Here is a 15,481-nt window from a genome sequence, read left to right as displayed (position 1 = left end):
AAAATGGCGGATATCAACGGTGAATTTGTGCTTACTCGACACACAGGCGGTAGTTCATAGGCCTTTGATGTGTTTTCAATGCGCCACGTTGGCGCCACCTCGTTGAGGACGAAATGAGCTCAAAAACAGACTTTTACTGTAACCTAAAAGCTATCTGTGTGTTATTTTTAAATGTTTGTGCACATTATTCTATCGTTATGATAGGCCATTAAGGTTTGGACCGGGAAATGCTGAGCTAGAACCGGAGTTGGATTCTCTGAGCAAGAAACAAGATGGTGATCCCAGCCATTTGGGCTTGCGCCTCTGGGGGAATTCAAAGGGGTTCCCTGGCCTGTCAAGAAACACAGTCCCTCCAACATGTCCTGGGTCTTCCCTTAGGACTCTTCCTGGTTGGACATGCCAAGAAATCCTACATAGAGAGGTGTCCTGAAGGTATCCTAACCGGATGCCAAAACCACCTCATCTGGATCCTCTTGATGTGGAGGAGCAGCAGATCTACTCCAAGCCCCTCCCGGATGACTGAGCTTTTCGTCGAACTTCTACGGGGCAGATCCCAGACATCCTGCGGAGGAAACTCATTTCATCCACGATGTCCCGGACCACACTCTTGCTCCAAACAATTTACACAACAGTGCTCATAAACCAGATATTATAACTTCCCTTTGCAACAATGGAAGAGGGCAACATTACTTCCAGCCAGAGACAGTCGGAACTACCACAGTACTGAAACCTCTCGCTGTCAGTCAAAAATGATTGCTTTAGGTTATGATACATTACTGCAGCCGACTTAGATGAGCAGATCAGCGTTCTTATTAACTCAGGTCATCTGTTGTCTGGACTGCAGCAGCAGGGCGATAAGAAACAGACGAGGCTATGGAATTAAAATCAAGCTGATGCTATTTTCAGCTGCAACAATCTGATTGCTAGCATTCATCTTTTCATCAAGCTTCATCTTTGTCTGTAGACATGACCTTGCACCCCCTCCACCCCCCCCCCCCCCCCCCCCATCTCCCCAACAAACACAGAGCACATCCACAACACCGCTTACAACACACTTTAGTAAACACCAGCCATTAGCTGACAGCGGATGGCTCTGCCTCCTCTAAGCTAAATCAATTATCCTATCTCCACCGGGGCCTGATGGGTTCAGAGGGTATTACTGTTTCACCCAGACCAGCAAACAGGCTGCTGCACTCGCTACAGCATCTGTTTGGACATGGCCCAGGCTTGAAAGAAACAATTTGGACTTGTAGCAAATAGTGTGTGTGTGCACGTTTGTGTGTGTGTGTGTGTGTGTGTGTGTGTGTGTGTGTGTGTGTGTGTAGCAATGAGGCCAACTAAGCACAAACATTGTAATGTGTTCTCTATTTCTGTTCTGTAAAAGTAAATCCAAAGAAAAATGTGCCTGTCTTTTTCTTGTGATCTTGCTTGGACCCTCGCTACAGAAGAGATGATGAATCTCTCTGCAGGTCCAGCCCATGCCTCGTTGTATTAGATCCTCAATTTCAAAGCCAGATGTACCCATAATATATTTTACACAAACAGCACCCAGCCCATTTTAGGCTAGACTTGTCCTCCACTGATAAGCCTTTTCCTCTCAATCATTCATAATGAAACTCATCAACTCACTGTGCTCAAGACCAGACCATTTGGAGATACGCCTTGTCCTTTACTCATTTGATAGATGACCAAACAATTTAATCTGTTTACACATCTAGCATGTTAATGCACGTGTGTGTGCGGGAAATGCCACGCACCGGAATCATCTTACAGAATAGCAGCTTGAAACAAGGTCAAGACGGTGCTCTCCACAACAATCTTATTGCTAGCTGACCACGAGGTGAATTCAATAATACTTCAATGAGCACTCCTAACAGACACTTACTAGGCTCTTCTGAGGCAATGAAGTGTGACCGCTAGTCATGCTGCATGAGCGGTGTGATGCTTCACCATCAGCAGCTGAAGCTATTCGTGATTCATGTTTGGTGCACAAGATAAGATCGCTAGACTGTTCATAAACAGATGACGGCTGAATCCATGAATAGGATGAAAAAGCTTCTGTTGTGCAAGTTGTGTTGTTTATTCACACATGGTCATCACATAACAATGTATTTACACCAAGCCATGGATGTGCACAGGGGTCACTCTAGGAAAGTATATCAAGGCTTTTAACTGGGGTCCAGTAAGCTACATGCCATGGACCCTTGGTTTGATGCTTCCTGAGGCCCAATCTCAATACTCGCACTTCCACCCTTGCGCACTTCAATTGCTCAATCCTGACCAGAGGTGCGAGTGCGTAGGGTGTCCTGATTCTCAAGAGCGTAAGTTGATCACTCCCCTTTTGCACCCTTGATCCGCACTTCACCCAAGTCCGAAGCGATGCAGACTTGGGTGAAGTGTATTACCCACAATTCATTGCTGCAGGAGAAAAGGCTCATGTTCCTTTTCTGAAAATATGTATTTTATAATGAAATTATTTAATTTGAGGGCGATTAGTTGATGCTCTAAAACTTTTCGGCAAAACAGCAATGATTGTAAATTAATTTCAAATAACTGTTTGGCTGTTTGTTTAAAAGTAGTTAATAAAGGTTTTTGAAAAGAAGAATCACAGCAACCAGCATTCCAACATGTTTTGCGATCGATGACGAAATGCTCCCATCTCAATTCAGCAATTATTTGTACAGTTGTGTACGACGCACTCGAAGTCTTACCCCGGCTTTCCACAGGAGCCGTCAGCAGCACGTTACTGCAGCAGCACGTCATAGCTTCTGATAGGAACCGCTGTGGTCAACAGAACCTTTTCCACTGGAGCCGTCAGCAGCCGTCAGCAGCGAGAGTCGGCCGCGTCTCAGGAGCAGCATGTCGCGGCCTTTACGCGCCGGTTCTATTTTCTACGCGCGACGCCTCTGAAACGGGTCAAGTTCGACATTTTTGGGGAAGGATAGACAGGAAATCGGACGCGGAAATGGAGAGAAGCTCTCGAGATTTTCAGAATAAAGAACGTACTGCCTTCCGGTTGCTTTACTTTAAAAAAGGTTACTAACTGTGCGGCCCCGTGAGAAGTTATCCCCTAGCTAGCGGTCTCCTTTGTTTTTCAGGTCCGTATTGGCGATTATAAAACGGACAGAACATAAAACACAAACCTTTTGGAGCCATGTTGTAGTTTTCTCCTGCTTGTTGTTGTGTTTACTGACGAAGTCACTCGTGTGACTTCGTGCTCGGTCGGTGACAGCTGCTCCCCTGCTGCTTTGCGTCTCGTGGGAAGGGCCAAGCAGCAGCTTACGAGAGCAAGACGTGCTGCTGCAGTAACGTGCTGCTGACGGCTCCGGTGGGAACCCGGGGTTGCAGCGCACTTTCTCCAAGTGCAGTTTGCTGAAGTTTGCAGGGCACAGTGCGAGCAATGAGACTGGGCCTAACTTTAGCCAGCTGGAACATCGACATTGTGCATGCTAGCTCTTTACTAGCCAAAGTTGGCAGAGTAAAGAAGTAATCCCTTTAAACATCATTGCTAGATATTTTTAGATTTTACTGATCCAGAAAACTTCATACTCCCAATTTAAAGAGACAATGTGTAATTTTTACCCTTAATCTCTGGAAAAATCCAAATGTTGTTGAAATTGATTTAAATGATGCCCAGTTGTTGATAAATATTGGCGGCTTTGTAACACGTAATCATAAAAATTGGGTATAAAATACATCGGCGCAGATCTAAGTCTCTGGGCGATGCCATATTGGAAGCTATGTTTGCTTCTACGGGAGCCCGTGAGGACATAATACATGTACTGATTTGTAAGAAAAGGTTACAAATTTTTCACCTTTCATAAACATTGCTGTTTTACACATTTACCTCTTCGCTTGTTGCCAGTAATGAAAAGGAGTCTGATGTCTTGTCATTTTGCTGGAGGTTGAAAGACTGGACGAAGTACTCGTTCAAAAATAGTGCTCCCATGGATTATTGACCCTATAAGTGTTCAAGTAAGATCCGTTAAGGTCTTACTTGAACACACACAAAAAAAAAACAGTTTGCTTGCAATGATTTAAATATGTGCTGCCCCATATCAACAGGGAAAATCCACTCTGTTACTTTTAATGCCTGTTGATAGATAAAAGTATATATTTATTTAAAATATACAAATATACGAAACCTGAAAAATGGTGAAGTAATTGGAGAACAAGTAATCAGTTTAGTGCTCTGGGAATCACATCAAACTCTAATTTTGACAAGCTGCAGCACAGTTTTTCAGCTAAGGATGAAAAATAAATCAACATTTTTAAATTATGTAGTAAACTAAACAATTGTGGTTATGATTTTCTCCATATAAGCAGTCCTGCATGTCTGATGCATTCCTTATACCTTGAAAGTCAGAGCTCAAATCTGGGAATTATGTCAGACCTAACTAGTTAAGGTTTCAGTTGCAAATTGGAAAACCAGTACAATTTGCTATTTGATGTGCATAGTCTATTTCTATTCATTAAACAGTGACGCAACATTTTCATTAATAGAATTAAGACAACACTTAATTACTGAGATAAAAACCTACAAAAATTACAAGATAAACCTTTTATGTGCAGGGTAGCCATATTGGATTTTAGGAATTTCCGTGTGCTCTTTCTCAGCTGTTTTCCCCCCCAGAGGGTAGCCAGAACCCACTTAAGGAAAAAAAAATAGAAAAGAGTAAAGACATTTTTTATCACATATTCTAACAAATGTTGTTTTAATATTTCCAATTACAAGGTTTTTGTCCTCTGTGAGTTTGTTGAGGTTTACATTATTTGCCTTTTAACAGTTCACATAAAACACAACAAAAATCTAGTATTTAGAGAGTTAGTTATTTTGTCACTAAGAAGACAATAAATCAAAGCCAGTCAGGATATTCTGAATAAAAAAATCAACATGTCTGAATGTTTTCCAGTGATTTCTTTTGAGCTAATCCAGTCATGTCTACAGAAACTCTGTGGAAGTCAGCCTTGGCTCTTACATCTATTACTTTGGTCTAATCATACCTTAATGGATTTAGAAACAAGCTGGCATGACGTTTGTAAAACCCAGTTGTAGCTTTTATTAGATGAACACTGCTGACAGGAACTTTCTTTTTGGATTTTATTGATCAGACCAAAGTTTGACCAAAGTTCACCCAGTATGTCATGACTCCCAATCTTTCACCCTCCTCAGCCTTCATGCAACACACCTGGTCCCCTCATCAAGCCCCAGCCAAGCCCTGTTTCCCTGGCAACCGCAATCAACTTCATTCATCCCACCTGTTCCTGTCATCAACTCATCCTCCACACCTGTTCTTCTGCTATTTAAACCCCAGCCTGCTCTTCAACCATCGCCAGATTATTGAACACTTCTTGCCAGTAAATTCTCCAGCCAGTTACTCACCCTGCCATCGAAGCTCCAGAACCCTGCTCCGTCCCTGACTTTGCTTTTTGGATTTCTCTGTCTGCTCCTCTGCATCTCTGATCTTCTGGCTCAGATCCGGCTCAGTCCCCGATCTCGCCTTTTGGATTTCCCTACCGGACAGTTCCCACCTCAGACCTCTGGTGACTTCACATCTAATAAAGACTTTTAAAGATGCTTTACAGTGTTTGGTGTCATCATGGGTCCCTCTAGTTCAGTTCATGACACAGTATTTGTGTTTTTAAAAAAAGAAACACCTAATGTCATGATTAAGAAGCTCAGAAACATACGGCATAAAGCCATTGTGTCTGAATAAGTAGTTACACTACATAGAAACATAAATGAAAAGAATGTGGAAAATGGAGGAAGAATCCTGAAAAATTATGTTGTTGGGGGGTGCCTTTAAATTTCCTGATTTTTAATCACTGTATGGAAATGTAAACATAAATGTTAAAAAAAACATTTGAAATCTCTGATCAGAAATATTCTGCAGTGCAGTCTAACCACAAAACTACTATTAACTCGAGCTCCCAGTTTGGAGATTAAGGCCCTGTCCACACGTAGCCGGGGATCTGCCAAAACGTAGATATTTTTCTACGTTTTGGCCTGTCATCCACACGAAAACTGAGTTTTTTCCACATGAAAACGGATCTTTTTAAGAACTCCGGCCAAAGTGAAGATCTGCGTTTTCTCCGTTTTGGGTGTCTGCGTGTGGACAGACAAAACCGGAGTTTTAAGGTCCGCAACGTCACTTTCCGCGACAAAAAATGCTGACATCACGTGTGCGACCTGTGTTTACACTAGCCAACAGCATGGATGCCCTCAGAGCTGTGCTCGCTTCATCAATTGTCCAAGTGCTTTTTGCTTGTTTGTGTTTGCAAGCGGAGTTACTGCTCCTTGCGGAAGACCACAGACGAAGGACGAGGTTAAGAACGGGGGAAGTACTGCCGCCTACAGGTCTGGCATGTCCTTAACAACATATTTATCCGGGTACGTGTGGACAGAGTTTTTTTTAAACGAGGTGGTGTGGATGCAAGTTTTTGGAGGGGCGGATATTCGTTTTTTTTTTAAACGGCTACGTGTGGACTAGGCCTAAGAGTCTAGAGGTGATAAAAAGCCTCACCATGTGTTTAATACATGGTCCCTGCAGGCTATTGTAAGGGCTGACCTCCAAAAAAAAATGTCTCCTCCTCAGGGAAGACTTCAACAATCCAACCACTGCTTTAAAATAAACGTTTGCCGTTCTCACTCTCTCTCATCTCCTGTTTTTCATGCTTGTATAAGTCTGTTAGAACTTAACGTGGAAGAAGACTTCTACTCTAAAATGCCCGTTCCTTCCTTCACAGATCGATGAAATGTAAAAAAAAAAAAAAAAACTAAAACCAGTAGAATAAAACGGTGTGCTTATCATTTCATTTATGGAAATTACGCAGGGATTTTACCCTGTGCATGACGCAGCTGTTAAAATTTTGGAAGAAATCCAGAGTTTTTTTTGTCAGAGTACACCATCTAGAGATGGAAAAAAATGTATTGTACCTAAACTCCTCTCCTTACTTTGGTGATTACATCTGGAAGCAGCGCCTCTCGTAAAACTATACTTTTAAGAAATGTTGTCTACTCTGCATCACTCTAGGTCCTTCCACATACCCACGCACGTTCTGTGATTGACATCTGTACGTAAGAAAATGTCGAACGCTATTGGCTAATGCTGAGCGGTGCTTACTGTAAATCCTCTAATACAGGCCCGGGTCTGTATTTGACTTAAGCTCATCAAGCTCCAGGCCTTTATTGAAGGAGGGCCAGTATTAGAGGCAGGCCTCTATTTCTATTTGAGCAAAATTAACTAATGCTTCGCTGGAGTTTTTGACAATTAAAATTGCGCCCACATTTTCAAAGTTAAACACATTTCTTTTAACAACGGTAGTTTCTGCTTCAGCCATCTCCCCCCTCCCCCTGCGCAGCGGCCGCAAACTCACTGATGCGCCTGCAGCCTCTCGGAGTTCCTGCTGCTCTAAACATTAAAATAATTATTTCATTTTCTGTTCCTCACTTCTGATTACCTTCAATGGTGTTTGTTGCAACCAGCAGGTACAAAAACTAACTTGTTTTTATTTGACTATTTTTCTGTCCTGTCTGTTTATTATCTTCCTGCATCTCCTCTCAATCCTAAAGAAAAACTGCTACCTGGGTTCATATATATTCACCTTATGAGTTACCTTTGAACTGCAGTTCTAAAAGATCTACCAACTGCAAAAACAGCAGAGTGCTCGCTACTTGCCGGCCGCATCAGTGATCGGTGCGTCACCGGGTGACAAGTTGATGCGCCCCGCTCCACAGCGAAACGCATCAGGCGCAAATAAAAGACAGAAAACATCAAAGGAAATGAACCCACATGAACGATCGCGTGTTAAATAATTTGGCAACACCTGATTGTTACTGTGGCCGTGCTCAGGAGGCAGATCCGACCGCAAAAACAGCGGAGCGCTCCCTGCTTGGCGGCCGCATCAGTGATCAGTGCGTCGGAGGACAAGGTGATGCGCTCCACTCCACAGCAGCGAAACACATCAGGCACAAATAAAAGACAGAAAACATTAAAGGAAATGAACCGACATGAACGATCGCGTGTCAGTACCGACGCACTGGCACAGCGCGTTGCCCCCCCCCCCCCCCCCCCCGAGCGCAGGAGTTTGTCACCTGCTGATAGCAGGCTGCTGTCTTTTCCGAGGGCTGCATCTTGCCGGTCATTATCACGTGACAGCGACTAGTCGACGACAGGCATAAAAAGTCACTATAGTGAAGTCGACTAGTTCATACAACCCCTGCTACCGCTCCCCAGAGTGTTCTGCAGCATAATCAGCACGTTCTCTTTGAACTTGATATCAAATTTTCGCCTCCTCTTCGTCTCCGCACGGTTAAAGTTACCCTCGCGGTCTATCACTGGCAAATCAAAAGTGAGACGATGACACAACCGCCCCCGTACTTGCTTGTTACCACATTCCACCCGGCCACAATAAGAGACCGGCCATTATTCACCTCCGCTGACTCCGACACCGGCCAAAATTGGAGACCCGGCCTTTAATTGAATACCGGCCTGTATTAGAGGATTTACAGTAATTCAAATAGCATGGGGTGCAACGGGTCGGGGGCGGGCTTAGCAAAAAATAATTTGATGCATTGCTGTTATGGATTTCTGAAAAATCATACACAATTCCCAAAAGGGGGGAAACTACAGAATGAAGCTTTAATATCACATGGCAAGTTGGAGGACAAAATGTTTTTTCCAGGTGATTCGACATCATTCGTGGCCTTCATCGCTTTGGCACATTTCAATTATTTGGTTGTATTTTGAAATGAGTCAGTCTAGTAATATGTCAATAATGCATCTTCCAATGAACCATCCATCCATCCATCCAACCATCCATCCATCCATCCATCCATCCATTTATTCTCTACTTATCCGAGGTCATGTAGTGGGGTGGCAGCCTAAGCAGGGAGGTCCAGACTTCCCTCTCCCCAGCCACTTGGGCCAGCCCCTCTGGGGGAATCCTAAGACGTTCCCTGGCCAGCCGAGAGACATAGTCCTTCCGGCATGTCCTGGGTCTTCCTTTGGGTCTCCTCCTGGTTGGATGTTCCCAGAAAACCTCACCAGGGAGTCATCCAGGGGCATCCTAACAAGATGCCTGAGTCATCTCAACTGGTTCCTCTCGATGTGGAGGAGCAGCAGATCTACTCTGAGCCCCTCCTGGATGACCAAACTTCTAACCCTGTCTCTGAGGAAGAGCCCAGACACACCCTGTGGTGAAAACTCATGTTGGCCCCTTGTTCCTGTGATCTCATGGGCCATTCCCATCTGTACCGGGTCGGCCCGGGCCGGGTAGCGTAGGTTGTTTTATATCTGGGTGGCCTGGTATTTTTCTGGACCAACCAAGGCTCATTCTCAGCCCTCTTCTCGAGGGGGTCTGCTTCAGGCCGACCAGGGCCAACACACCCACTGCTGACAGCAAATTCACACCTTCCATTAGAGCAAGCCTCTGATTGGTGGGTAGAATCAGCCCACATGGGCTTAAGACAAGGATGTGTGGAATCAACCGGGCCAGGCTGGGGCTGACTGGGGCTACCCGGCCCAGGCCGACCCGGTACAGATGGGAATGGCCCATCATTCTACCCAAAGCTCGTAGGTGGGGGTTGGAACGTAGATCGAACAGTACATCGCTCTCTATTCACCACAATAGACCAGTACAACAGGGGCATCACTGCAGATGCAGCAACAATCCACCTATTGATCTCGTGCTCCTTTCCCTTACTCGTCAACAAGACCATGAGAAACGAACTCCTCCACTTGAGGCAGGGCCCCATCCCTGACCTGGAGAAAAATGCATCTTAGAAAACATTCATCAATAAATAAAATAATGTTTTGGCATTCTTGTGTGTGTGGTGTCTGTGATTTTCAAATGTCTGACCTGTGACTCTGCCAAATCATAGGGCTTTCCATTCATCTCTAGAGATTCCATTGCTTCTAAAGCCAAGCGTTTAGGCGTTCGGGTATTAATAACTTTGAGTTCATAAGGTTCACTTTACAAATATGTGAGGCTCTGAATGGTACATTTCTTACCCCAGATAATTTACCCTGTTGGTGGTTTGTTTTTACATATTTATCCAGAAAATATACAGAAGATGGCAGTTTTAAAACAAATATGTAATTGTTTTCTCCTTTTCTTTCTTTCTCTTTCTTTGTTCCATATAGGACATAAATGCCTCAGAGGACACTGGATTAAAGTCTGACTAAACCTTGTAATCCCCGTGGACACTACACTTCAAAACTTTCCTAGACAATCGATGCATAAAAAAAGGAGACGCTGTGGGAAAGAACCTATTCAGCTCTGGAAACCTAAACAAAATACCTCTGCTGCTCATCACATTCCAGCAAACCTGTGTATAATTGCCAGAAATCCCCTTGGATACTGAACAATTATCCATGAGCAGACTCTATAACTAGAATTGTTCCACATCAGGATTCTATTTTAATCTTAAGTCTGATGTTTTAGGCTTCTGAGCATCGTCAGACAGCAGATGTGCAAATCCCCAAAACCAAAGGTCTCATGTGGACCTCAGAAAAGATAAAGAAAAATAAAGCTAACCTTTGAATCTGTCACCATCTTCCAACATGCAGCTCCCCACTTAGCTTTGTTGAAAAGGAGGAGCCCTTTAAAGCGTTTGATGAATAGGAGAGCTTGGTCAGAGAGTGTCGATGCCTGCTGGTTGGAGATGAGATAAGAGATGGCCTGTATGACCACAGCTGAATACAAATTAGGATTTGACTCTCCTGAAGCTACAACAATGAAGCCAGTTATTACAGGAGAAGTAAAATGGTCAATCTAGATTTTGATATAAGCTGACTGATCACTGGGATCGTTAAATGTGGACTGAAATCATGGACAACGCCACTGGTGACAATGCTACAGACCCACTTTGGAGTGAGGGGACTCTTCTCAGCCTTCAGGTCTCCCTGTATGTTCTGTTAGCTGTCGTCACTCTTGCTACAGCCCTGTCAAACGCTTTCGTCATCGCCACCATCTTTCTGACGAGGAAGCTCCACACACCTGCCAACTTCCTGATAGGATCTCTCGCCATCACGGACCTGCTTGTGTCTATTCTAGTCATGCCGATAAGCATCGTCTACACAGTGACCAAAACCTGGTCTCTGGGGCAGATTGTTTGCGACATCTGGCTTTCATCTGACATCACCTTCTGCACGGCCTCCATTTTGCACCTGTGTGTTATCGCACTGGACCGCTACTGGGCCATCACAGATGCTTTGGAGTACTCAAAACACCGCACCATGCGCAGGGCAGGGATGATGGTGGTGGTGGTTTGGGTGATCTCTGTTTCTATTTCTCTGCCTCCACTTTTCTGGCGGCAGGCCAAAGCACAAGAGGAACTGACGGAGTGTGTGGTAAACACAGAAAAGATCTTTTACACCTTATATTCCACCTTTGGCGCCTTCTACATTCCCACAGTGCTTCTCATCATCCTCTATGGGCGGATTTACGTTGCCGCCCGATCTCGTATTTTTAAGACTCCATCATCTGGGAAGAGATTCACCACAGCACAGCTCATCCAGACCTCTGCAGGCTCCTCTCTCTGTTCTCTTAATTCTAGCTCCCACCAGGATTCACACCTACACACTGGCAGGGCAGGAGGCGGTGGAGGCGGAGGATCTCCTGTGTTCATGAATAGTGTAAAAGTGAAGCTGGCAGACAGCGTGCTGGAGAGGAAACGTCTGTGCGCGGCGCGGGAGAGGAAAGCGACCAAGACACTGGGCATCATCCTGGGAGCATTCATCGTCTGCTGGCTCCCGTTTTTTGTTTGTACTCTCGTTACTGCTATATGTAAAACGTGCTGGTTCAGTGATGTGCTGTTTGATCTCTTCACCTGGCTGGGATACCTGAACTCACTCATTAATCCTATTATCTACACTGCCTTCAATGACGATTTCAAGCAGGCTTTCCATAAACTCATCAAATGCCGACCAAGCTTTTGAGATCCTAAAGCTGGCAGGAAAACACGAAGTGGAAAAGGACAAATACATGGAATGACCGTTCATTTTAAAGCTCCATCATATGGAAAAGATCTCTGGATGCCTTCAGTTTATCCACCTTAAAGACTTGAGCATGCATCTATACAAAAGAGAGACCTTCACCTTTCTGCCTGAGATATCCCTTAAAAAACAAAGAGGAAGTCCAATTAAAGGCAATGCAACTCTTTCTGCTATTTTTGGCCAAAAACAACAACTAACTTTTGTGGCTAGGTGGAAACAGCAGTGATTGGATGTAATTCTGCAGAAATGCAAAGCCATGAAACATGTGTTGTCTCTATTTCTGTGTTACTGTTCAACAGCGTGGTGAAGTAAAATATTCAAACAACCACAAACTTTCAACACTTCGTTCCCACATAAGCAATTATACTCGACAGAGGTGTGTGTGTGTGTGTGTGTGTGTGTGTGTGTGTGTGTGTGTGTGTGTGTGTGTGTGTGTGTGTGTGTGTGTGTGTGCGTGCGTGTGTGTGTGTGTGTGTGTGTGTGTGTAAATGTTGTTTCTGATGCTATGCTCCAATGAAGCACATCTGCCATTACAGAGGTTGAAATGGGAATGGCATTTTCACTCCATTTATTAACACAAAATGTTACAGCATCGGATTTTTCTAACAGTTTGCAACACAGACAAGACAACGGCAGAAATTGATCTCGCTTAATTCATATTTGACATTTATGTGAACAAAATGTCATCTGTAGATGCTGTGGACTTGGTGAGAAGCAGAAATAAAAATGTTTATGTGGGAGCCTTAAAAAAACAGCAATGATGAACCATGTGACCCATTAAAGATTATTATGAATAAAAACAATGATTATAGCCCATTGGGTGAAATTACTATTTTAGGTGTCTTTTAGTTCTTTTTCATGTCCAACAGGGGTCTATGGGGGATTTTAAATCAGTTCAACAAGAATAAAGATAATTCTCTTCCATTTAATGATTTCATGTGTTCATATGTCATTGCTTTTTGTTTGTTTGTTTGTTTGTTTGTTAATCAAAGTGCCAGATGTGTTTGAATATACATCTTTGTGGTACTGCAGCTGCAGTATCCTTGTTTTCTTTCTCCACAGGATTGGAAGCGACTGCTGAATTCATTATTCACTGCACACAAAAACAACACCCCCATTGTTCTGCAGGCTGCAACAGCTTCACAGTTTAGATCTGTATAGCTGTTAAAGGTTACATTAGGTTTATTATTCTTTCACTCTGAAAATACACTCACTGGCAAGTTTATCGTTCACCTGTTCAGGTGCTTACTACCAGCCAATCACAAGGCAGTTTGCTGAAGTTCAACAGGTGAAGAAAGGAGATTTAAGGGACTTTGAACGTGCTGTGTCTATTGATGCCCAAATAGCTGGTCTGGGTGTTTCAGAAACAGCTAATCCACTGGGAGTTTCACCCACAACCATCTCTAGGTTTTACAATGTGAAAAGAGGTAATGAAATGTAATGACACAATCCAGTGGGCAGCAGCTGTGTTGGTGAAAGTGCCGTGTTGATGTCAGAGTTCAGAGGAGAATGGGCAGACTGGTTCTATATGATAGAAAGGAAACAAGAGTCATTCAGACCAGGACTGCAGAAAAGCATCTCTGATACACAAGATGTTGAACCTTGAAGCAGATGGAGCACAGAAGAAGAAGCAGTGGCGCACGCAGAAAATGTTTTAAGGGGGCCCATGATAAATTTGGGGTGGCACACCAAATTGGTCCCTGTGGTAAATCTAGGAAAGTTTTATTCTGTAGCAGTGCAATGCGCGCTCCTGCACTCTTTTTCTTTAAAAAACAAGTTTCATTCAACATATTTATTTCAAATATGAGAAACACAAATATTTCCAAAAAAGGGCAAATTTTTATTAGTTTCAGTTATTGTTTGAAATTGGATTGTTTTGGAAATTTTAAATAATGAACAAAACTACTGTGATTTATATATTATTTAATTATGAGTATCAAATAAATTTAAAATACAATTTACTGAATATAATATTTATTAAAATAAAATCCTATTTAAATAGATTGGCTTTAACATTTATGAATGTATGGTTTGTGTAAACATGAATGTTCTTTATTAAGGGGGGCGTTCTCCTTGGGGGGCAATGGGGTGGCCAACAATTTTCCAGGGATGGCCCCAGCCTTCCCTGGTCACTGCTTGTGTGCGCCACTGAGCAGGAAAATGGGGCAACAATTCACCAGAGCTATAAGAAACTGTTTAATATTTAATGGTCTGATGAATCTCAATTTCAGCAGCAACATTTAGAGTTTTGGGTCAGAATTTGGTGTCACCAACAGAAAAGCATTGATCCATTCTGCGTTCAATAATTCAGGCCATTACTGGTGGTGTTATGGTGTGAGGGAGGTGTTCTTGTCCACTTTAGATCCCTGGGATGCACTGCCTACCTGAGTGTTTTTGCTGACCATGTCCATCCCTTTATGACCACAATGAACCCCGATGGCTACGTCTATCAGGATAATACACCAGGTCACAAAGCTCAGATCATCTCCAATTGGTTTCTTGAACGTTATGAGGAGCTCACCTGACTTTGATAGTCTCCACAGTCACCAGATCTCAGTGTAGATCCTTTGGGATGTGGTGGAACATGAGATTTCTACCAAGAATTTAAATACGTGGTTCAGTCATGTTAATGCAGACCAGAAATATTTTATTTTTGAACGTCTTACATTAAGAATTAAGGCAGTTCTGAAGACAACATGGGGTTAAACGTGGCACCAGTAAGGTGTATCTAATAAAAAGGCTATTGGTCGCATACATCTCTGGAAAATTGTTCGGCTTTCTGAAAAAAGAGAAACTTTGCTCAGCTGGGCTAATTATAGGAGAGATAAGGCCAATTCATTCATATTCTCCTTTTATCAATAGCAGCCATGCTTTAAATAAATGATCAATTGTCAGGGGAGTTCATGACTAATTGTCAAATTAATTACTGTGTAAATATGCCAAGCACTGAGAGAAGAGACTCCACATGTGATTTCCACATTTATAGTTAGCTCTGAGTTAATCGTCTCAGACAAATAGAATCAAATTCTTCAGCGAACGGCTCTGAATACACCACCGGCTATTGATTTATGCCTCGGGGAATCGCCAAAGCCTGCAAATGTTTCCTAATGAGATTGTTTGAGGAGCAGAATTTGAAACATAACAGTAAATAAATATCTGTGCAAAGATCCAAGTTCAGCTGTAAAAGAAGCCTAGTTGCATCTGATTTGGCCTGACAAAATTCCCATTGGTGCTAAAGATAAGCTAAAATTCACCCAAAAATGCATACTAAAAATACACAGTGGTGGCCAACAGCAGTCATGCCATTCTAGATTAGCTTAGATGGAGGCTGTGTTGAGCACTGAAACCAAAAGGTCAGGATGCACTTAACCTGGTGAGATGGGAACTGTCACTTCCTGCCTCATAGAAGAAGCAGAGTGGAAAGAAGGCCCTTCAGGAAGAGAACTTCTAAAAGATAATTAAATGACGTTTGACAGTTTTGA

The 15,481-nt window shown here is 43.2% G+C and overlaps 1 protein-coding gene across 4 annotated transcripts in view; it reads left to right on the top strand.

Moving 5' to 3' along the window:
* The window catches only part of htr1d (5-hydroxytryptamine (serotonin) receptor 1D, G protein-coupled), a 43,093-nt gene extending 29,361 nt beyond the window's left edge, over window positions 1-13,732 (top strand). For all 4 annotated transcript variants that reach the window (XM_054741647.2, XM_015969913.3, XM_054741646.2 and 1 more), the window contains exon 2: window positions 10,146-13,732. In XM_054741647.2, the coding sequence (XP_054597622.1) occupies window positions 10,818-11,942 (1,125 nt within the window). In that variant the 5' untranslated portion in view covers window positions 10,146-10,817 and the 3' untranslated portion in view covers window positions 11,943-13,732. The remainder of the gene's footprint in view (window positions 1-10,145) is intronic.
* The last annotated feature ends 1,749 nt before the right edge of the window (window positions 13,733-15,481 follow it).

This window comes from Nothobranchius furzeri, chromosome 18 (assembly GCF_043380555.1).
Source record: "Nothobranchius furzeri strain GRZ-AD chromosome 18, NfurGRZ-RIMD1, whole genome shotgun sequence".
NCBI classification, from domain to species: domain Eukaryota; kingdom Metazoa; phylum Chordata; class Actinopteri; order Cyprinodontiformes; family Nothobranchiidae; genus Nothobranchius; species Nothobranchius furzeri.
This window is presented reverse-complemented; position numbering and strand designations above follow the sequence as displayed.